Source organism: Nerophis lumbriciformis, linkage group LG13, assembly GCF_033978685.3.
Source record: "Nerophis lumbriciformis linkage group LG13, RoL_Nlum_v2.1, whole genome shotgun sequence".
Lineage (NCBI taxonomy): Eukaryota > Metazoa > Chordata > Actinopteri > Syngnathiformes > Syngnathidae > Nerophis > Nerophis lumbriciformis.
The window spans coordinates 1,052,127-1,075,024 of record NC_084560.2 but is presented as its reverse complement, the minus strand read 5'-3'; the positions used below and the strand labels follow the sequence as shown (position 1 = coordinate 1,075,024).

The 22,898-nt window shown below is 43.2% G+C and overlaps 1 protein-coding gene across 3 annotated transcripts in view; it reads left to right on the top strand.

The window, feature by feature from the left end:
• Window positions 1–22,898, top strand: part of abca12 (ATP-binding cassette, sub-family A (ABC1), member 12) — a 170,432-nt gene that overhangs the window by 136,314 nt on the left and 11,220 nt on the right. For all 3 annotated transcript variants that reach the window (XM_061971824.2, XM_061971822.2, XM_061971823.2), the window contains exons 46-56: window positions 2,636–2,690; window positions 3,547–3,724; window positions 6,135–6,250; window positions 10,228–10,390; window positions 11,315–11,568; window positions 15,851–16,052; window positions 16,115–16,224; window positions 17,549–17,699; window positions 20,408–20,542; window positions 22,608–22,711; window positions 22,792–22,884. In XM_061971824.2, the coding sequence (XP_061827808.2) occupies window positions 2,636–2,690; window positions 3,547–3,724; window positions 6,135–6,250; window positions 10,228–10,390; window positions 11,315–11,568; window positions 15,851–16,052; window positions 16,115–16,224; window positions 17,549–17,699; window positions 20,408–20,542; window positions 22,608–22,711; window positions 22,792–22,884 (1,561 nt within the window). The remainder of the gene's footprint in view (window positions 1–2,635; window positions 2,691–3,546; window positions 3,725–6,134; window positions 6,251–10,227; window positions 10,391–11,314; window positions 11,569–15,850; window positions 16,053–16,114; window positions 16,225–17,548; window positions 17,700–20,407; window positions 20,543–22,607; window positions 22,712–22,791; window positions 22,885–22,898) is intronic.

The window sequence follows — 22,898 nt, the reverse complement described above, 5'->3', positions numbered from 1 at the left end:
GCTGGATGCAAGAATTTGCCATGTTATTGAATATTCAACATTATTGTCTTTGAGGTCCCAAATGTGTTTGCTGAGTTCTGTGGTATTTCGCAGGTTTTTGTTCCTGAAAGAAGCCTTGTGGTTGTTCCATCTGGTTTTGAATTCACCCTCGGTTAATCCTACATATGTGTCGGATGTGTTAATGTCCTTGCGTATTACCTTAGATTGGTAGACAACTGATGTTTGTAAGCATCCCCCGTTGAGGGGGCAATCAGGTTTCTTTCGACAGTTACATGCTTTGTTGGTTTTGGAGTCGTTCTGACTGGGGGTCGACGGCTCATTTGCAATTGTTTTGTTGTGGTTTGAGATGATTTGTCGTATATTGTTCATGCAGCTGTAGCTCAATTTGATGTTGTTCTTGTTGAATACTTTTCTTAGGTTGTTGTCTTTGGGAAAGTGTTTGTCAATCAGGTTGAGGAATTTGTGTCCAATGTTCGTTGAGACGTTTTTGCTGTATGGGGGGTTGTACCAGATGATGCCGTTTCGTTTTCTGTTCTTTTTTGTCTGGTTTCCTGGCGTGGGTTCATAGGTGAGGGTGAAATTGTATCCGCTTTCATCAAGGGCTTTTTGGTACGGGGGGGTTGCTTGGTCAAATTCAGCTTTGCTAGATGACAGCATCGATAGCCTTTTATTGATTCCGGTAGGTATTCTTTTCGTGGTGGTGGGTGGGTGGTTGCTGTCATGGTGCACGTATTGGAGTGTTGTGTTGGGTTTCGTGAATGGTTGGTAGCTGTTATTTCTCAGGTTGAAAGTGACGTCAAGGAAGTTGACGGTTTGCTTGTTGGCTTCAATCGTGATCCGTAGGCCGTTCTCTTTGAAAATTTGGCATATGCGCTTCTTGGTATTCTCGCTGCTCCTTGGCGAGGCGCGACACACTGCCAGTCCGTCATCACGGTAAATACCAAGGTTCAGATTGAGGCTAGCGAGCTGGGAGAGGAGGAAACTCCCAACGAGTTCACACGTTTCTGCTCCGTCAAAACTTCCCATAGTGACGTCAAATGTTGCATTGTTCTTTTTTTGCCATGGTGTACTGTTGTGGATGAGAATGGAGTTTTTTGCGTGGATGATGATGTTTCTTTCGTTGCCTGTGATTGAGTCGTAGTCTGAGGCGAAGTCTAGTGCTTGAGTCAGTAGGTCTTGCGTGATGGAAGGGTAAAATTCCTCGATATCAATATATATATATATATATATATATATGTATGTATATATATATATAAATACACTCTATCATTCTGTCACTGTATCAATGTATCACTGCTATCACCATTAGCATGTATCCAAAGACATTTAGTACAAAAACCTCCAACTCACATTTGAAAAGAAAATATATTTGCATGCAGACTTTCAGTTTTTGGGTTTGCTTTATTCCAGAATCTGGTGTATCCATGGAGATGATTTATCATAGTTGTAACTCCTCACCCTTATGTAATAGACGTCCTACTGGAGGTTAGAACCTGCCTACGGATGTGTCATCACACCCAAAACACTTAGAGAGACAGTCTCACCTATTCACCAGCCTCAAGGGTTCTTGGACAAGTGTGCCATGTTGGCAAAGTGGCACGTGTGATTACAGCTGGGGGTAATAACAGGTTGGCATGTGTACACCGATCAGAAACGTCCTCTGATTAAAACCAAGTGTTCCATTGGAATTGAGGATGCAAACAGGAAGTTGAATTGCAATTCAATATCCAATTGAAAGAAGAACATTTTTAATTCCATGAAATTCCATTTGATATTTGGTGTATTCCTGAATCACAGCAAGGGTGTGTGTGTGTGTGTGTGCGCACATGTGTGTATATACAGTGGTGGTCAAAAGTGTACATACACTTGTGAAGAACATCATGTCATGGCTGTCTTGACTTTACAATCATTTCTTATTTGTTTGTGATGTAGTGATTGGAGCACATACTTGTTGGTCACAAAAAACATTCATGAAGTTTGCTTCTTTTATGAATTTATTATGGCTCTACTGAAAATGTGAGGGTCAAAAGTATACATACAGCAATGTTAATATTTGCTTACATGTCCCTTGGCAAGTTGACCTGCAATAAGGCGCTTTTGGTAGCCATCCACAAGCTTCTGCTTGACCACTTGACCACTAAATTGCTGCACTTCAGCTAAATGTATTGACATGGACTTATTTCTTCAGCATTGTCCACACCTTTAAGTCAGGACTTTGGGAAGGCCATTCTAAAACCTTCATTCTAGCCTGATTTAGCCATTCCTTTACCACTTTTGAGGTGTGTTTGGGGTCATTGTCCTGTTGGAACACCCAACTGTGCCCAAGACCCAACCTCCGGGCTGATGATTTTAGCTTGTCCTGAACAATTTGGAGGTAATCCTCCTTTTTCATTGTCCCATTTAAAGCAGCAGTTCCATTGGCAGCAAAACAGGCCCAGAGCATAATACTACCACCACCATGCTTGACGGTAGGAATGGTAATATTATCTGTGTGAGTCCACTTTTATGCACTTTAGGATCTTTGTATGCACACCATGAGGTAATATTATCTGTGTGAGTCCACTTTTATGCACTTCATGCACTTTCCTCAGTATCTTGATCTTTTCTATCTGTAATCAACTCTTTTTCCTTGCAGCTATTTCAGTGTCCAGTCATCCCTACTTTGGCCGGGTCATTGAGGAGGACTCTATGTAAGTATTTTCATTCTTACCTCCACCTAAATGACCGCCAACAACTTGACGAGTCATCTTTTTCATTCATGTTGACATTGAAGTAGTAGTTATATCAAACAGTGTGAATAGTCATTGTCAGGTTCAAACACTGATGACATCTATTAAACAACACCAGAAGCAAAGAATTAAACAGAGACAGAATTAAATTTGGCTCAATTTGAGGAGAAACGTCTGGTCTGTACTCTTGTACAGTGTCTCAGCCCGCTCTGCCAAAAGATTGCACGCCTCCTTCTTTTATTTGGACTTTCCCTGACCACATGACCACAGCTGTTTCTAAAAGACGAGGCTTGTAAATAGTTCACAGAAAAGGTTGGTTCAAAAAAGAGGTCGTAAAATAGTTCAAAAAGAGGTTCGTAAAACGGTTCAAATAGAGGTTCGTAAAACAGTTGAAAAAGAAGGTTCAAAAAGAGGTCGCCTGGAAACTGGGCAGATCCTGCCTTCTCTCCTCTTTGTAGTCTTTGGGTTAAAACAATATCTTTCTGTTGATTACAATACATGAAAGAAACAGAACACCTTCATGTTGCTTCCCCCCCTACACAGTGGAGTTTTACAAGCCTTCTTCTTGGTAGGTTTCAAAGACAGCTTTTGGTCTTCTTGCTGGGAACTCATTTCAACACGAAGTTTTTGTGATAACTTAAATACAATTATTCTAACAGTCATGATGACATTGAAGTAGTGGTCGTATCAAACAATGTGAATAGTCATGATGACATTGAAGTAGTGGTCATTAGAACATGTAGTGTTGTGTTGTGTTGATGTTGTGTTGTGTTGTGTTGTGTTGCTGTGCCACCACCTCACACTTGTGTCTTTGCAGCATCCAGGGAATGTTGCAGATCCTTGTGGCCATTTGTGTGCTGGCAGGATTTTCCATCACGACTGCCAGCTTCGCCATCTACGTGGTGACTGAGCACACCAACGGTTCTAAGAGGCTGCAGCACATCGCTGGCATCAGTGAACCTTTCTACTGGACCCTCACCTTCCTCTATGACATGGTAGGTGTCACACCTTCTACTGGACCCTCACCTTCCTCTATGACATGGTAGGACTTAAGTGTCACCTCACACCTTCACTACGACATAGTAGGACTTAAGTGTGTCACCTCATACCTTCTCTAGGACTTATGTGTGTCCCCTCACACCTTCTCTATGACATGGTAGGACTTAAGTGTCACCTCACACCTTTACTATGACATGGTAGGACTTAAGTGTCACACCTTTTGAAGAGAAGAGAAGTTTATTGTCTTTCCACCTACAATTACCGCTCAGTACAACAAAGTTACAGAGAACAGGAAGACTGATGGGTCCCCAGCGGGGCGGCGCCCCATAACAAAAGGTAGAACTTGGCGGGAGGAGGAGAAAAAAGCTCCCAAAGCACGGGGCTCAGTTTGAGACCAGTAAAAAAACTTGAGCAACAATAAGCTCATAAGAACACAAACTATGGCACACAAAAACTCCAGACTTGCAACAGGGCATCCGGTTGAAAACTACACCCGTTAGGATGCTGCTCCGTAAGTCCTCCATACCACGAGGGGTTGACGCGGCAAAAGGGTGGGGGATTTGTGGGTATAGTAGACCGTGGGTGTGTGTTTTGTCCATAAGCCTGGATGCCGCTATGCTCGGTGTCCCAAAACAGTCAACATTTCAGGTGTCTTTGAAGAGATGACATTTCAGTGTCGTTCACTGGGGTGTTTACGGCAGGACCCCGCCAAAGCCATTGCAGAGGGGCCGGACTGTAGATCAGGATTGCAGAGGGGCCGGACTGTAGATCAGGATTGCAGAGGGGCCGGACTGTAGATCAGGATTGCAGAGGGGCCGGACTGTAGATAAGGATTGCAGAGGGGCCGGACTGTAGATAAGGATTGCAGAGGGGCTGGACTGTAGATCAGGATTGCAGAGGGGCCGACAGTACCGTAGATCAGGATTGCAGAGGGGCTGGACTGTAGATCAGGATTGCAGAGGGGCCGGACTGTAGATAAAGATTGCAGAGGGGCCGGACTGTAGATAAGGATTGCAGAGGGGCCGGACTGTAGATAAGGATTGCAGAGGGGCCGGACTGTAGATAAGGATTGCAGAGGGGCCGGACTGTAGATAAGGATTGCAGAGGGGCCGGACTGTAGATAAGGATTGCAGAGGGGCCGGACTGTAGATAAGGATTGCAGAGGGGCTGGACTGTAGATCAGGATTGCAGAGGGGCCGGACTGTAGATAAGGATTGCAGAGGGGCTGGACTGTAGATAAGGATTGCAGAGGGGCCGGACTGTAGATAAGGATTGCAGAGGGGCCGGACTGTCGATAAGGATTGCAGAGGGGCTGGACTGTAGATCAGGATTGCAGAGGGGCCGGACAGTAGATCAGGATTGCAGAGGGTCCGGACTGTAGATAAGGATTGAAGAGGGGCTGGACTGTAGATCAGGATTGCAGAGGGGCCGGACTGTAGATAAGGATTGCAGAGGGGCCGGACTGTAGATAAGGATTGCAGAGGGGCCGGACTGTAGATCAGGATTGCAGAGGGGCCGGACTGTAGATAAAGATTGCAGAGGGGCCGGACTGTAGATAAGGATTGCAGAGGGGCCGGACTGTAGATAAGGATTGCACAGGGGCCGGCAGTAGATAAGGATTGCAGAGGGGCCGGACTGTCGATAAGGATTGCAGAGGGGCTGGACTGTAGATCAGGATTGCAGAGGGGCCGGACAGTAGATCAGGATTGCAGAGGGGCTGGACTGTAGATCAGGATTGCAGAGGGGCCAGACTGTAGATCAGGATTGCAGAGGGGCCGGACTGTAGATCAGGATTGCAGAGGGGCCAGACTGTATATTAGGATAGCAGAGGGGTTGGACTGTAGATCAGGATTGGTTTGGTTAGGCAAGCGAACATATTCCAACAATTTGTTTGCTCGAGTTGTCAATGTTGGCTCTCAAATTGAACATAAGTTCGCCTTGCAGAGTGGAAAGCTTCTACAATTTGCCAAAGTCCGGGTGCTCACAGCTCTGCTTAACCCATCCATCGTGACAGCAGCTTTTGGGCTCCTTGAGCGTCTGCCACGGTCTTGTTCCAATCATCACAGTCCCAAATAGATCTTCAATGTCCTGGACGGAAAGATCTGCCAGGCACATGACTCGCCACCTCTCCGGCTCATGTATCCCGTCAGGACAGGCAGGTTCCCGCCAACTTGTGCTTCTGGTCGAGAAAATCTAGTCAATTGAGTTGCGAGAGCAGTTTATCAACTCCATGTTTTAGATTCCAGGGAACAGTGCAAAAGAGAGGCTCTTAAAAAGTTAGTACAAGAGAAAGAAGCAATGCAGGGGAGGTAGGAAAGGGAGGGTAATGTGACCGCCTTGGTTGAGAGCCAAGCAAGAAGAACTTTTAAGTAATAACTGCTATATGACTTGGATCTTTCCCCACAGATCATCTACATGGTTCCCGTGGCTTTGACTGTGGCTGTGGTTGCAGCCTTCCAGGTTCCAGCATTTGCAGACCGACAGAACTTGGCTGCTGTTGCACTGCTTCTGGTGCTCTTTGGGTGAGTCAGGGCCCGCGGATCAATCCTTTTCTAGGTCTACAAGCCATAGGAAGGACCTGTAGTACTCATATCTGATCTCATGTCAACATTCCAACTTACCAACATTTTCTTTCAAGGTTTGTAAACACATTTTCTATGCCAACAATTGGATCAATCTGTTGTACACTAGAGTTGTACGGTATAGCGGTACTCGTATAGTATCGCGGTACCAATGAATCAAAGACGGTACTATACTCTGTTTGAAAAGTACCTGTTCCACATATATTTTTTAACGGGCATGACACCGTGTGGTGACATTGCTGGTTTTAGGATCAGAGGAGCATGTTGGGCAGCGCACACACACAGAGTACTTACAAGCAGACACAGTGTGTAGACAGAAAAGGGAGAATGGACGCATTTTGGTGTAAAAAGTCAAGATAAAGGTGAAGTTATAACACTGAAACACCCTCAGGAAGAGCTGCTTTAAGACATGGCTAGCTAGCTAGCATCCACAGTGTTTTAGCTACTTCTAAATCACTAATCCTGGCCTCCACGGCGACAAATAAAGTAAGTTTCTTACAAGTTACATTATCACTGGAGGACGAGGAATAGCTAAACATGCTTCACTACACACCGTAGGAGGATACAATAGCTAACCGCTAACAGCAAGCTAGCACATTTAGATGTAAACAAATGGGTGGATCTACACCTGACATCCACTGTAATGATACCAAGTACAGGAGCGTATCTAGTCGATACTGCTATGATTACATCAATATTTATTGTCATCACAAAACCTTTTTTCCTTTAAAAAAAAATGATATTATGTTTATAAAGTCAGTAAATACATCCCTGGACTTTGAATATGACCAATGTATGATCCTGTAACTACCTGGTATCAACATGATCCATACCTAAATGTGTGGTATCATCCAAAACTAATGTCAAGTATCAAAGAAGAGAAGAATAAGTGATTATTACATTTTAACAGAAGTGTAGATAGAACATGTTAAAAGAGAAAATAAGCAGATATTAACAGTAAATGAACAAGTAGATTAATAATCAATTTTTTACAGTTTGTCCCTCATAATGTGTAGAAAATAATAGGTGTATAAATGACACAATATGTTACTGCATAGACTAATTAGGAGTCTTTGTTTGTTTACTTACTACTAAAAGACAAGTTGTCTAGTATTTTATTTAAGGACTAAATGACAATAATAAACATATGTTTCATGTACACTAACATTTAACAATAATGACATTTTTTGTATTGAAAAGTATCAAAATATATTTCGGTACCGGTACTAAATTATTGGTATGGGGACAACACTATTGTACACAAACTTTTTCAGTGTGTGACATGATGGACATGATTTAGAAAGTAAAAGCTCTTCATTGTGTGACATGATGGACATGGTTTAGAAAGTAAAAGCTCTTCATTGTGTGACATGATGGACATGATGTCATGTGACTAGTTAGTGTTCATTGTGTGACATGATGGACATGATGTCATGTGACTAGTTAGTGTTCAGCTTGCACAGTGCAAGTCATTTATCAGACAGATGTCTCCTCCCAAGCCACGAATAATCACATTCCTCCATCTGGCACCACCTGCTCTGTTTCCACCCGGCCTTGGCACCTCCTGTGTCTACCCAGCACCTTTTTGGGGCATGGTTCCCAGATGTGTCTGTCTCTTTATTTTGCTGTGCTACTTTTTGCCTTTTCATCTCCTTCCCTCGTTTATTTCCCTCGCTCTCTCCGTGCTGTTTGCAGCCAGACATAACAAGCAAGCAGACTACCTGAGAGGGAGAGAAAAGGGACTAAAGGACTATTTGACTCTCTTCTGGCATTATGGCAGAATCTATTAGATGTACTGGCGTAGTGACGTAACTATTAGATATACTGGCGTAGTGACGTAACTACCGTATTTTCCGCACCATAAGGCGCCCTGGGTTATAAGCCGCGCCTTCAATGAACGGCATATTTCAAAACTTTGTCCACCTATAAGCCGCCCCGTGTTGTAAGCCGCATCTAACTGCGCTAAAGGAATGTCAAAAAAACAGTCAGATAGGTCAGTCAAACTTTAATAATATATTAAAAACCAGCGTTCTAACAACTCTGTTCACTCCCAAAATGTATGCAAATGTGCAATCACAAACATACGTATATCAACATGGACAGAGCTGCGTGAAAAAAGCCACCCGGCCTCTTCGCGTAAACTTAAACTTACCTTAACCACTCGCTCATCTTTTCTTCATCCATCCCTTCGAGTTAGCTTTTATGATGACGCCGGCTGGAAAGGTCTCTTTTGGCAAGGTCTTCCTTTTGAATATCACCATGGGTGGAAGTTTCTGGCCATTAGCATGGCAAGCTAGAACCACAGTGAAGGATGACTTCTCATTCCCTGTGGTGCGAATATTCACCGTACGTGCTCCCGTTGTATCCACAGTGCGGTTCACAGGAATATCAGTTGCTGTGAAATAGTAATCTGTGTGCGGATGGAGAGATTGCGTCTTTTCATGAACCGGATCCCTGTCGTTTAGTAGGAGCCATTTTGTGGTCTTTACAGATGTAAACACACAAAGGAAATGAAACGTACGGTGATATCCGCGCGCTTTTTCTTCTTCTACGCGGGCGGGTGGTTGCTTACAGTAGAAGAAGAAGCGCTTCCTGTTCTATGGGGGCGGGTGCTTACCTTGGCGGTTGCTTGCGTAGAAGAAGAAGCGCTTCCTGTTCTACCGGGAAAAAAGATGGCGGCTGTTTACCGAAGTTGCGAGACCGAAACTTTATGAAAATGAATCTTAATATTTATCCATATATAAAGCGCACCGGGTTAAAAGCCGCACTGTCAGCTTTTGAGTAAATTTGTGGTTTTTAGGTGCGGCTAATAGTGCGGAAAATACGGTATTAGATGTGCTGGCGTAGTGACGTAACTATTAGATATACTTGCATAGTGACGTACTGCTGCATAAGCAAAATAAATACCCTATTTTCCCGACTTTAGGCACAGCAGTATATACCACACCATCTTAGAATAAAACATTTCTCTTTGTACAGACCCTTTCCAAAAAAATTAAATATCATGGAAATTTGTATTTATTTCCATAATTCAGGGCCCACAACTTAAACAATTTCAAGTATTTAGTTATTTATTTGTACTCCATTTGGACCTCCAACTCACAAAACCCACGAAAACAGGATTTCCAAAGATGAGAATACTGTGAAGAAGTCAGCCCACATTTGACAGGGCATGAATGTTTTAAAGTGAGTGTCACACACTACTCAAGTTTTAAATTAAGTGTCACACACTACTCATCTACTAAAGTCAGAGCACCTGCACAGGTTGACTTTGGTCCAAGTGTCTGAGTCAGGATGACTATGATGAAGACTTGTCCAGAAGACCACCATTGAGAGCCTCCATAGGATGTAAGTTCCTGGCTGAGGAGGTCCACAGAGTGTCCAGCAGGTCAATGGAAGTCTAGTGGGAGGGCAAAAGGTGGCAGGAGAAGATGCACCAGCAGAAGATCTGATCATGGATGATCAAACCCAGAAGATCTGATCATGGATGATCAAACCCAGAAGATCTGAGCATGGATGATCAAACCCAGAAGAGAAGATCCATCAATCTGCCAGAGAAGTAGATGATGTCTTCACAGTATTCTCATCTGTGGAAATCATGTTTCCTGGGTTTTGTGAGTTGGAGGTCCAAATGGAGTACAAATAAATAACTAAATACCTGAAATGGTTGAAGTCGTGGGCCCTGAATCTATAATCTATGGAGGTTTAATGTTTTGAATGGAATTATAGAAATAAATAAATGTTTCCAAGACATTCTCATATTTTGGAAAGGGTGTGTATACTTCATCTCCACTTTGCACATGATCCATAAGGTCACTTTGCACATGATCCATGAGGTCACTCTGCACATGATCCATGAGGTCCAGCCTGTGTCTTGTCTCTATTGACTTTGTTCAAAATGTCAATTTGTATTTCAGCTTTGCCACCTTCCCCTGGATGTACCTCCTCTCAGGGGTCTTCAAAGATGCAGAGATGGCCTTCATCTCCTACGTGTGCATCAACCTCTTCATCAGCATCAACACCATCATGTCCAGCTCCATTCTCTTCTTCCTCAGTCAGGTGTCCACGGACCACCCTGAGGTCAGCACCCATGACCTCAACCCCTTTACTCACGCTCTCTCAAATGCTCATCTTCCTCCCATAAAGACAATCAATACTGATTTCCATCCACCCATTTTCTACCGCTTGTCCCTTCAATACTGATTTGAAGTACCGTATTTTCCAGGCTATATGGCGCATTGGTGTATAAGCCCCACCCACCAAATATGTTTTCATATATTAGCCGCAGTTACCTTCATTGTTTCCAAACGCTGTCTGGGACACGGCAGTAAAACGTCTGATCAAACAAAACAGAAGTCATCGTAGCTGCGCAAGCTAGCTCTCCAATCAGCTAAACAGACTCAATAACTGGTGAATTTACTGAGGAATCTGTGAAAGTGAAACAATATAAAAAGAATGTTATTGTAAGTTAATAATACTAACACAGACACTCGTAAAATGTGCCAGCATATTTGCTAATGCTAATGTCGCTATCTTACATTATGACAGCAGGTAGAAATAAGCATGAAAACACTCCCACAAACTTTAGTAAGTAAGAATTGTTTTAGTTATATTGTAAAACTTAGAAAGGTTGTCTGGAGTGATGAATGAAGAATGCATTCACATGGACGTCTAGAAGACAGAACGGCACTGGTACTTCCGGTTCAAAGTTCAGTTTGACAGAAGGGCAATGCGGCACCTGTAGTGAGTGAACTAGTTCAAAAGATGGCGCCATAGCACAAACAATAACACACCTATTTTGTGTATTTGCTTGTTTTTTTTTTACTAATAGCAAAGAAAACTCCATACATTAGCTGCACCGTTTTATAAACCGCAGGGTGCTCAGCATAGGAAAAGAGTTGCGGCTTATAGTCCGTAATTGATGATATATATCCTATAGAAAGTGAATTCCAGTGCATTCTTTCCTAATATTGTGGCTAATTGTCTCCTCTGGTCTTCTGGCAGAGCATCAAGGACACCTTCAGGATACTCAGCCAGGCCTTCCTCATCTTCCCTCAATTCAACTTTGGAAATGGACTGATGGAGCTGGCCAGAATGAACATCCAGGTCCAGCTCCTCAGCGGCTACGGCATCGACGCCTACAAGAACCCCTTCTCTACAGACGCCCTGGGCTGGATGATCATCTCCTCCATCATCCAAGGTGTGGTCTTCTTCACACTGCGCCTGCTGCTCAACAGGACCCTCCTCCGCAGACTCAGGTGAGGTCCATGGCTCCACAAGTCATTCGTCTTTTATTCCTAGAGACAGGAAGTCATTATTCATGTATTCTTAGAGACAGGAAGTCGTTATTCATGTATTCTTAGAGACAGGAAGTCATTATTATTATTATTCTTAGAGACAGGAAGTCATTATTCATGTATTCTTAGAGACAGGAAGTCATTATTATTTTTATTCTTAGAGACAGGAAGTCATTATTCATGTATTCTTAGACACAGGAAGTCATTATTCATGTATTCTTAGAGACAGGAAGTCATTATTATTTTTATTCTTAGAGACAGGAAGTCATTATTCATGTATTCTTAGAGACAGGAAGTCATTATTATTTTTATTCTTAGATACAGGAAGTCATTATTCATGTATTCTTAGGGACAGGAAGTCATTATTATTTTTATTCTTAGAGACAGGAAGTCATTGTTCATGTATTCTTAGAGACAGGAAGTCATTGTTTCGAAATGTAGCGTTCTCCTGGCAACCTCCAAACCCAGACTGGTCCATCAGATGGAAAAGTGTCATTCATCAGTCCAGAGAAGGCGTCTCCACTGCTCTAGAGTCCAGTGGTGATGTCCTTTACACCACTGCATCCCACACTTTGCATTGGACTTAGTGATGTATGGTTTAGATACAGCTGCTCGGCCATGGAAAGCCATTCCATGAAGCTCTCTGCGTACTGTACGTGGGCTAATTGGAAGGTGACATGAAGTTTGGAGCTGTGTAGCAAGTGACTGTGCAGAAAGTCTTTGCACTATGCTGACCTCTCTATCAGTTTACCTGGCCTACCACTTGGTGGCTGAGTTGCTGTTGTTCCCAAACTCTTCACTTTTCTTATAACAAAGTTGACTTTGGAATATTTAGGAGCGAGGAAATTTCAGGACTGGATTTGTTGCACAGGTGGCATCCTATGACAGTTCCATGCTGGAAATCACTGAGAGCGGCCCATTCTTTCACAAATGTTTGTAGAAACAGTCTCCATGCCTAAGTGCTTGATTTGATACACCTGTGATTAGTGATTAGGACACCTGATTCTCATCATTTGGATGGGCGGCCAAATACTTTTGGCAATATAGTGTATTTTAAGTGTATTTAATTTTTATTTTGAGCTTCTGTATTATTTTACATCCAAGGTGTCTAAACTCTTTCTACCAGGGGGAGGCACCATTTTGTAGAATATATTTTGAACCCATATTGAGTAACAAAACTTTGTGAATGGCGAGGAAAGAAACAGTGAAGAGTGCCTGACAGGATTTGACGTAAGGGGCTCCGCCTCCTCAAAATGGCCACGCCCCATGTTTACTGCACACACAATCTACAGTATCATCATGTCTTCTCAAATAATTAGGTGTAAGATTCTTGTGTGCAGACAAAGTTTCCAATGGCAGCCTGTCCTTTTACCGGAGACGCAGATATGGCCAGGTCGGGGAATTTTATTTTGAAAGTTTCCTGACTGTTCTTAGACACGTCACAGCAGGAGGCCAGTGTGGCTGGACCATGTGTACGTTGTTGTCACTCTCATCCACAACTTCAAGAGCAGTGCTGGCCATCGGGTAGATAGGCCTTTTAGCTCGGCGGTCACCACGCTCGCCTCTCATGCCAGCGACCTGGGTTTGCTCCCCACTTGAAACAGAAGGAAAAGCCGAGACGGAAAGAAGAAGAAGAAGAAAAAAAACAGAAGAAGAAGAAGAACCAGAAGAAGAAGAAAAGAAGAGCCATAAGAAGAAGAACCCGAAGGAGAAGAAGAAGAAGAAGAACCAGAAGAAGAAGAAAAAGAGCCAAAAAAGAAGAACCCAAAGAAGAAGAAGAAAAAGAACCAGAACTAAACGAATAACCCGAAGAAGAAGAAAAAGAGCCAGAAGAAGAAGAACAGAAGAAGAAAAAGAAGAACCAGAACCAGAAGAAGAAGAACCAGAACCAGAAGAAGAAGAAAAAGAGCCAGATAAAGAAGAACCCAAAGAAGAAGAAGAAGAAGAAGAAAAAGAACCAGAACTAAAAGAATAACCTGAAGAAGAAGAAAAAGAGCCAGAAGAAGAAGAACAGAAGAAGAAAAAGAAGAACCAGAACCAGAAGAAGAATAACCAGAACATGTAGAAAAAGAAGCAGAAGAAGAAGAAGAACGTGAAGAAGCAGAAGAAGAACCACAACCAGAAGAAGGAGAAGAAGAAGAAGAACCAGAAGAAGAAGAATAACAAGAACAAGAAGAAGAAGAAGAAAAAAAGCCAGAACAAAAAGAACCAGAAGAAGAAGAAGAACCAGTAGAAGAAGAAAAAGAGCCGGAAGAAGAAGAACCCAAGAAGAAGAACCCGAAGAATAAGAAGAAAAAGAACCAGAAGAAGAACCAGAACTAAAAGAAGAACCTGAAGAAGAAGAACCAGAAGAAGAAGAAGAACCAGAAGAAGAAGAAAATGAGCCCGAAGAAGAAGAAGAAGAACCCGAAGAATAAGAATCAGAAGAAGAACCAGAACTAAAAGAAGAACCTGAAGAAGAAGAACCAGAAGAAGAAGAAGAAGAACCAGAAGAAGAAGAAAATGAGCCCGAAGAAGAAGAAGAACCCGAAGAAGAAGAATAAGAAGAACAAGAAGAACCCGAAGAATAAGAAGAAAAAGAACCAGAAGAAGAACCAGAACTAAAAGAAGAACCTGAAGAAGAAAAACCAGAAGAAGAAGAAGAACTAGAAGAAGAAGAAAATGAGCCGGAAGAAGGAGAACCCGAAGAAGAAGAATAAAAATAGCCCGAAGAATAAGAAGAAAAAGAACCAGAAGAAGAAGAAAATAGCCGGAAGAAGGAGAACCCGAAGAAGAAGAATAAAAAGAACCCGAAGAATAAGAAGAAAAAGAACCAGAAGAAGAACCAGAACTAAAAGAAGAACCTGAAGAAGAAAAACCAGAAGAAGAAGAAGAAACGGTGGACATGGGGGAGGATGAGTAAAAAAAGTTGATCTCAGACTGGGCTCCTATGGGCGGGGCTCCAGACTTTCAAGTGGTGGGTGACATCCTTTATCTCTCACACCATGACTGAACCAAGTGTCTGTACGCACCATGAGTGAACCCAGTGTCTGCGCACACCATGACTGAACCCAGTGTCTGTACGCACCATGAGTGAACCAAGTGTCTGCGCACACCATGACTGAACCCAGTGTCTGAGCGCACCATGAGTAAAGTCAGTGTCTGTGTGCGCACTGTGAGTGAACCCAGTGTCTGTGTACACCATAAGTGAACCAAGTGTCTGCGTACACCATGAGTGAACCAAGTGTCTGCGTACACCATGAGTGAACCCAGTGTCTGCGCATACCGTGAGTGAACCCAGTGTCTGTGTACACCATGAGTGAACCAAGTGTCTGCGTGCACCGTGAGTGAACCCAGTGTCTGCGTGCACCGTGAGTGAACCCAGTGTCTGCGTACACCGTGAGTGAACCCAGTGTCTGAGTGCACCTTGAGTGAACCCAGTGTCTGTGTACACCATGAGTGAACCAAGTGTCTGCACACACCGTGAGTGAACCCAGTGTCTGCGTACACCATGAGTGAACCCAGTGTCTGCGCATACCGTGAGTGAACCCAGTGTCTGTGTACACCATGAGTGAACCAAGTGTCTGCGTGCACCGTGAGTGAACCCAGTGTCTGCGTGCACCGTGAGTGAACCCAGTGTCTGCGTACACCGTGAGTGAACCCAGTGTCTGAGTGCACCGTGAGTGAACCCAGTGTCTGTGTACACCATGAGTGAACCAAGTGTCTGCACACACCGTGAGTGAACCCAGTGTCTGCGTACACCATGAGTGAACCCAGTGTCTGCGCATACCGTGAGTGAACCCAGTGTCTGTGTACACCATGAGTGAACCAAGTGTCTGCGTGCACCGTGAGTGAACCCAGTGTCTGCGTGCACCGTGAGTGAACCCAGTGTCTGCGTACACCGTGAGTGAACCCAGTGTCTGAGTGCACCGTGAGTGAACCCAGTGTCTGCGTACACCATGAGTGAACCAAGTGTCTGCACACACCGTGAGTGAACCCAGTGTCTGAGTGCACCGTGAGTGAACCAAGTGTCTGTGTACACCATGAGTGAACCAAGTGTCTGCACACACCGTGAGTGAACCAAGTGTCTGAGCTCACCAGACTTTGGTGAGTGCTTGGTAAATGGAGGTCTGACTATACTGTAGATGTGTAACGCTGATATTGGTACTATGTTTCAACCTCAGTCCCAGAACCAGGACAACATGAGTTCTGTACCTGGCAGGCAGAAGTACCTGAGGCCAAACAAACTGTTTCTTCTTTGTAGGCATCTTATCGTGGGCAGGAAAAGTCTACCGCGGGCGATGGAGGACCAGGACCAAGATGTAGTTGCCGAGCACGTGCGAGTGGCAAGCGGCGCTGCAGACTGCGACATCTTGCAGGTCAAGCAGCTCACCAAGATCTACCAACACCTCAACAAGAAGAACTATGCGGTCCAGAGTCTCTCTGTGGGAGTTCCTGCAGGAGAGGTAAGTTCTGGGACTGTGGACCATGGTGGTCACACCTGTGAATGATTCATCTCTCTCCAAAGTGCTTCGGTCTGCTGGGAGTCAACGGGGCGGGAAAGACCACCACCTTCAAGATGCTCACTGGAGATGTCAGTCCCACGGATGGCAGCGCTCAGATCAGGGACTGGGACGGGTGAGGCGCTCTTTCATGACTTGTTTATTACCCTCAAAGCACAGCACGCAAGATAAAGGTATATGGCGCTCACATGGCGCTCACATGGCGCTCTCATGGCGCTCACAACATCTTAGGAGAGAAACTGACTTATATCTCAAATTTCCACGATGGTAAATCCATTTGATCCTGACAGACCACCTTTAAGAGAGCCAGTGATGTGAGGATTAGTGGAATAAAGCAGTGGCGCTGGAACAACATGATGAATAAGCCAGTGATGTGAGGATTAGTGGAATAAAGCAGTGGCGCTGGAACAACATGATGAATAAGCCAGTGACGTTGTTATGTTTGCTGGGGGGAGTTGTGACGGCACAGAACCACAAGGGGCGATATTGCTCTATGTATTCATTATATATATATATATAAACAATATAATATAATAAATAAAGAACAATATATATATATATATATATATATAAGAAATGGAGTGTGACAAAACCCAAAGGGTGTATGGTGTAAGACTATGTGTAGGAATTAATTGCTGAGTGTTAACCAGAAGTGTTGACTCGAGAGGAGGAACAAGGCATGAAGGCAGTCCGTGGGGCAGGCAGATGATCCAGGGCAAGTGAAAGGCGTCAGATTCCGTGTCCATGCGAGGGGTCGAGGATCGAGGGTGGCAGTCCAAAGTCCCAAAGAGAAGTCGAGGCGCACAGCTCGATCACGCGGGGACGAAGGCAGATTGCTGGGGAGGATGACAAGGAACAACAATGAAACACGGAGGGGAATACGCAGAGAGAGAGAGAGCATAAAGCTGGGTAATCAGCTTACGGTACAGACTAAGTTCCGGCCAGGATCCTTGGGTCCACTGGTCTATATACAGCTCCCCCACATCAGTCCCAGGTGTGCAGATTGCTGATCGCCCACATGCCGGGATGTGGGTATGACGAGGCCAGTGCAAGCAGGGGCGTGTCTCGGCGTGCTGCCAACAGGAGTGCTGGCAGACCCAGCTGCCGGAGAAAAGCGGGTTCGAGCCTGCGCCGTGACAGATGTGAGAATTAGTGGAATAAAGCAGTAGAGCTGGAACAACATGATGAATAAGCCAGTGATGTGAGGTTTAGTGGAATAAAGCAGTGGAGCTGGAACAACATGATGAATAAGACAGTGATGTGAGGATTAGTGGAATAAAGCTGAGGAGCTGGAACAACACGATGAATAAGACAGTGATGTGAGGATTAGTGGAATAAAGCAGTGGAGCTGGAACAACATGATGAATAAACCAGTGATGTGAGGATTAGTGGAATAAAGCTGAGGAGCTGGAACAAGATGATGAATATGTGTTCTCCAGGGGGCTGGTGGACATCATGCAGAGCCAGCAGAGAGGCATCAACATGGGCTACTGTCCCCAGGTGGATGCTCTGGATCATCTGCTCACTGGAGAAGAGCATTTGTATTTTTACGCTGGGATTCGTGGAATCTGCAAGAGTGAGATAGAGAAGGTGAGTTGTTCATCATCAAGAAAACTTCTGACATGACTTCTCATCAGCAATAATGCTGCAAGACTGACTCACTCATGTTTGACATATTTATTGCTGTCTTTATATATGTATATACTGTATATATACATATTATATTCATCTCGTATATATATATATATATATATATATATATATATATATATATATATATATATATATATATATATGTATATGTATATATATATATATATATATATATATATGTACACACACACATATATATATATATATATATATATATATATATATATATATATGTATATGTATATGTCTTAATAAGGTTATCCAAAAAATAGTGCTCGATACCGTAGTAGAGCGCAATATATGTATGTGTGGGAAAAAAATCACAAGACTATTTCATCTCTACAGGCCTGTTTCATGAGGGGGGGTACCCTCAATCGTCAGGAGATTTTAATGGGAGCATTCGCATACCATGGTTTATATAGGGCACAGAGTGGGTGGGTACAGGCTGGCCTAGGGGCGTGGTGATTGGCTCATGTGTTACCTAGGAGGTGTTTCCGTCTATGGCGGCATGTTGTTACAATTTCGCTGCGCTTGTTGAGGGATGACAGGTCTGGACGGTAAATAATAAACAGTTTCTCTTTCAAGCATAGGTTGCATCTTTTATTACCACTATTGTAAGGTGTGCTGGATGCAAGAATTTGCCATGTTATTGAATATTCAACATTATTGTCTTTGAGGTCCCAAATGTGTTTGCTGAGTTCTGTGGTATTTCGCAGGTTTTTGTTCCTGAAAGAAGCCTTGTGATTGTTCCATCTGGTTTTGAATTCTCCCTCGGTTAATCCTACATATGTGTCGGATGTGTTAATGTCCTTGCGTATTACCTTAGATTGGTAGACAACTGATGTTTGTAAGCACCCCCCGTTGAGAGGGCAATCAGGTTTCTTTCGACAATTACATCCTTTGTTGGTTTTGGAGTCGCTCTGTCTGAGGGCCGGCGGCTCATTTGCAATTGTTTTGTTGTGGTTTGAGATGATTTGTCGTATATTGTTCATGCAGCTGTAGCTCAATTTAATGTTGTTCTTGTTGAATACTTTGGACACAAATTCCTCAATCTGATTGACAAACACTTTCCCAAAGACAACATCCTAAGAAAAGTATTCAACAAGAACAACATTAAATTGAGCTACAGCTGCATGAACAATATACGACAAATCATCTCAAACCACAACAAAACAATTGCAAATGAGCCGCCGGCCCTCAGACAGAGCGACTCCAAAACCAATAAAGGATGTAATTGTCGAAAGAAACCTGATTGCCCTCTCAACGGGGGGTGCTTACAAACATCAGTTGTCTACCAATCTAAGGTAATACGCAAGGACATTAACACATCCGACACATATGTAGGATTAACCGAGGGTGAATTCAAAACCAGATGGAACAACCACAAGGCTTCTTTCAGGAACAAAAACCTGCGAAATACCACAGAACTCAGCAAACACATTTGGGACCTCAAAGACAATAATGTTGAATATTCAATAACATGGCAAATTCTTGCATCCAGCACACCTTACAATAGTGGTAATAAAAGATGCAACCTATGCTTGAAAGAGAAACTGTTTATTATTTACCGTCCAGACCTGTCATCCCTCAACAAGCGCAGCGAAATTGTAACAACATGCCGCCATAGACGGAAACACCTCCTAGGTAACACATGAGCCAATCACCACGCCCCTAGGCCAGCCTGTACCCACCCACTCTGTGCCCTATATAAACCATGGTATGCGAATGCTCCCATTAAAATCTCCTGACGATTGAGGGTACCCCCCCTCATGAAACAGGCCTGTAGAGATGAAATAGTCTTGTGATTTTTTTCCCACACATACATATATATATATATGTATGTATGTATGTGTAAATATATACATCAGGAGCTTTTCCACTCTAGAGGGGCCCAGGATCCCCACCAATATTAACACAGAATTAGTAGTTTTAATTCTATATTTACATTTAACCTACTTACACTTTAACAGGTTAGCAAACGTGTCAAATGATATGAAAGCATGTGTTAGTCACAAAAATTGTTATTTATTTGACACAAACTTTAGACTTAGGTCAGGCCGATTACAAAAATAAGTACTAATCAAATATACTGCATAAAAAAGGACTAATAACCGATGTAAAATAAATGTACATATAACTTTAACGTGCTAAACTAAATAACAATGAATATGTTTCTTAACTAAACTGTCAATAAAATCTTATCTTTACCACTTTAGTCATAATTTTTGTGCTTAAGGATCTTCTCTATGAATTTAGCTCCAGACTTCCTCTGTTTGTTTGATGTTGTCATTACTGCCACCAGTGGTGGGAAAGTGTATTACACCTAAGTACCGCTGCAGCCACAGCAGATAAACCAATATATTTTTTTGTCGGCCCAAAAACGGGCCCCGGCCCTAAGGTTAAGAAACACTGCACTAATGTGGACGTTTGTTCCTTCCACTTGCTCTACAATTAAAGAGAAGTGACCTAGATCAGACTGACTGACTTATGGGGAAAAGGCATCTCAGCTGGAGTCAAATTACCATTTTTTTTTACCATAAACTGTTTGAATTGTCTTCATTAGTTTTTTTTACTGCTGAATAAGCACATCCATGTGAGAAGTAGATGAATGCAGCAGTCAGTGCTCAGCAGTGTTTGTGATGCAGGAGGTGAGGTACCTGGTGAAGAAGCTGCAGCTGCAGGAGCATCAGAAGATGACCACTCAGGGCTACAGTTGTGGAACTCGCAGGAAACTCTCCACCGCCATCGCTCTGGTGGGACACCCACAGATCTTACTCCTGGTGAGCATGCACACTTAAAACATGGCTCTGGTAGGACACCCACACATCTTACTCTTGGTGAGCATGCACACTTAAAACATGGCTCTGGTGGGACACCCACACATCTTACTCTTGGTGAGCATGCACACTTCAATCACTTTGACTGCAGCCTTCCAGTAGCTAAGTCCATATTGGCTCCATAAACTTGACAGATGTCATGTAGTTAATTAGTGTTCAGCCAAGGTCTAAATAGTCATAACTCTGTGTTGGATTATATTCTAATCCATCTCTGTCATCACCATCTAGTTCTTTCTTACCTCTTTTTCCCCTCAAATATTCTACACTTCTCTTCTGCAAGAACATTGACATGTATGTATGTGTATATTTATATACAGGTAAAAGCCAGTAAATTAGAATATTTTGAAAAACTTGATTTATTTCAGCAATTGCATTCAAAAGGTGTAACTTGTACATTATATTTATTCATTGCACACAGACTGATGCATTCAAATGTTTATTTCATTTAATTTTGATGATTTGAAGTGGCAACAAATGAAATCCAAAATTCCGTGTGTCACAAAATTAGAATATTACTTAAGGCTAATACAAAAAAGGGATTTTTAGAAATGTTGGCCAACTGAAAAGTATGAAAATGAAAAATATGAGCATGTACAATACTCAATACTTGGTTGGAGCTCCTTTTGCCTCAATTACTGCGTTAATGCGGCGTGGCATGGACTCGATGAGTTTCTGGCACTGCTCAGGTGTTATGAGAGCCCAGGTTGCTCTGATAGTGGCCTTCAACTCTTCTGCGTTTTTGGGTCTGGCATTCTGCATCTTCCTTTTCACAATACCCCACAGATTTTCTATGGGGCTAACGTCAGGGGAGTTGGCGGGCCAATTTAGAACAGAAATACCATGGTCTGTAAACCAGGCACGGGTAGATTTTGCGCTGTGTGCAGGCGCCAAGTCCTGTTGGAACTTGAAATCTCCATCTCCATAGAGCAGGTCAGCAGCAGGAAGCATGAAGTGCTCTAAAACTTGCTGGTAGACGGCTGCGTTGACCCTGGATCTCAGGAAACAGAGTGGACCGACACCAGCAGATGACATGGCACCCCAAACCATCACTGATGGTGGAAACTTTACACTAGACTTCAGGCAACGTGGATCCTGTGCCTCTCCTGTCTTCCTCCAGACTCTGGGACCTCGATTTCCAAAGGAAATGCAAAATTTGCATGGTTGGGTGATGGTTTGGGGTGCCATGTCATCTGCTGGTGTCGGTCCACTCTGTTTCCTGAGATCCAGGGTCAACGCAGCCGTCTACCATATATATATATATATAATATTACTATAATGGATATATAATTAATATAATTGATTTTAAGAGTATGTGAAAGTTGGACTCCTACCTTGTTTACTTCCGCGACAACCTCCTTAAAGTTGTGTAATCAATCAGAAATATCAAGCAGCTTAAATGTGCCAAACATTGATAAGTGAGGAGAGTTTGCATTTTTCCCATCATATATTTTAATGGATTCAAATGGGTATCATTTACATTTTTGTTTTTATAGTGCATGGATGTTTTTCATAAAATCCACAAATTTCAGTGAGCAGGTTGTGTTATGTGTGACCATGTCTGATGACTTTTTGTGTTGGTGTAATTGTATTTATCTTTTATTGCACCATGACTAGGGCAGGTTGTTTGCATTGGGTCATACATTGATCTGATGTACCCACATTGTCCATTAGGTGGTGACAAAGGAGTAGCGCCTATACTGACAAACTTTTAAAATGAATGCAATCTCCTTCCATCAATATTCTTATTTAAACTCACAAAGTCTTGCCGGCCAAACTGAAGACGTCTGTGGGCCACACTTGGCGTGCAGGCCGTAGTTTGGACACCCTGCTTTAGAGTAGTGCACTTTTAAAAGCAGGGAACGTAGATTTCACGGTGAAAAAGTAGAAGTTCAGTCGCCAGAATATTGCAGTAAAAATAACAATGGTACTGATTTTTAAATTATAGTCTAAAAAAAGGAAATTCCCATTTTGAGCTGATGATCCAGATGTTTCTCTCCTCCCGCGTCAGGATGAGCCCAGCTCAGGCATGGACCCCCGTACCAAACGTCACCTGTGGAAAATCATCTCTGAGGAGGTGAAAGGAAAATGTGCCGTGGTCCTCACGTCTCACAGGTTGGAGAGCCGCCACATTGAAGCAGCGTCCATCAAAATGATCTGTATTTGGGCTAAATGTGACCTTGTCCACTTGTCAGCATGGAGGAGTGTGAGGCGCTCTGCAGCCGTCTGGCCATCATGGTGAAAGGTCAGTTCCGCTGCCTGGGCTCTTTGCAGCACATCAAGAACAGGTTTGTCACCTCTC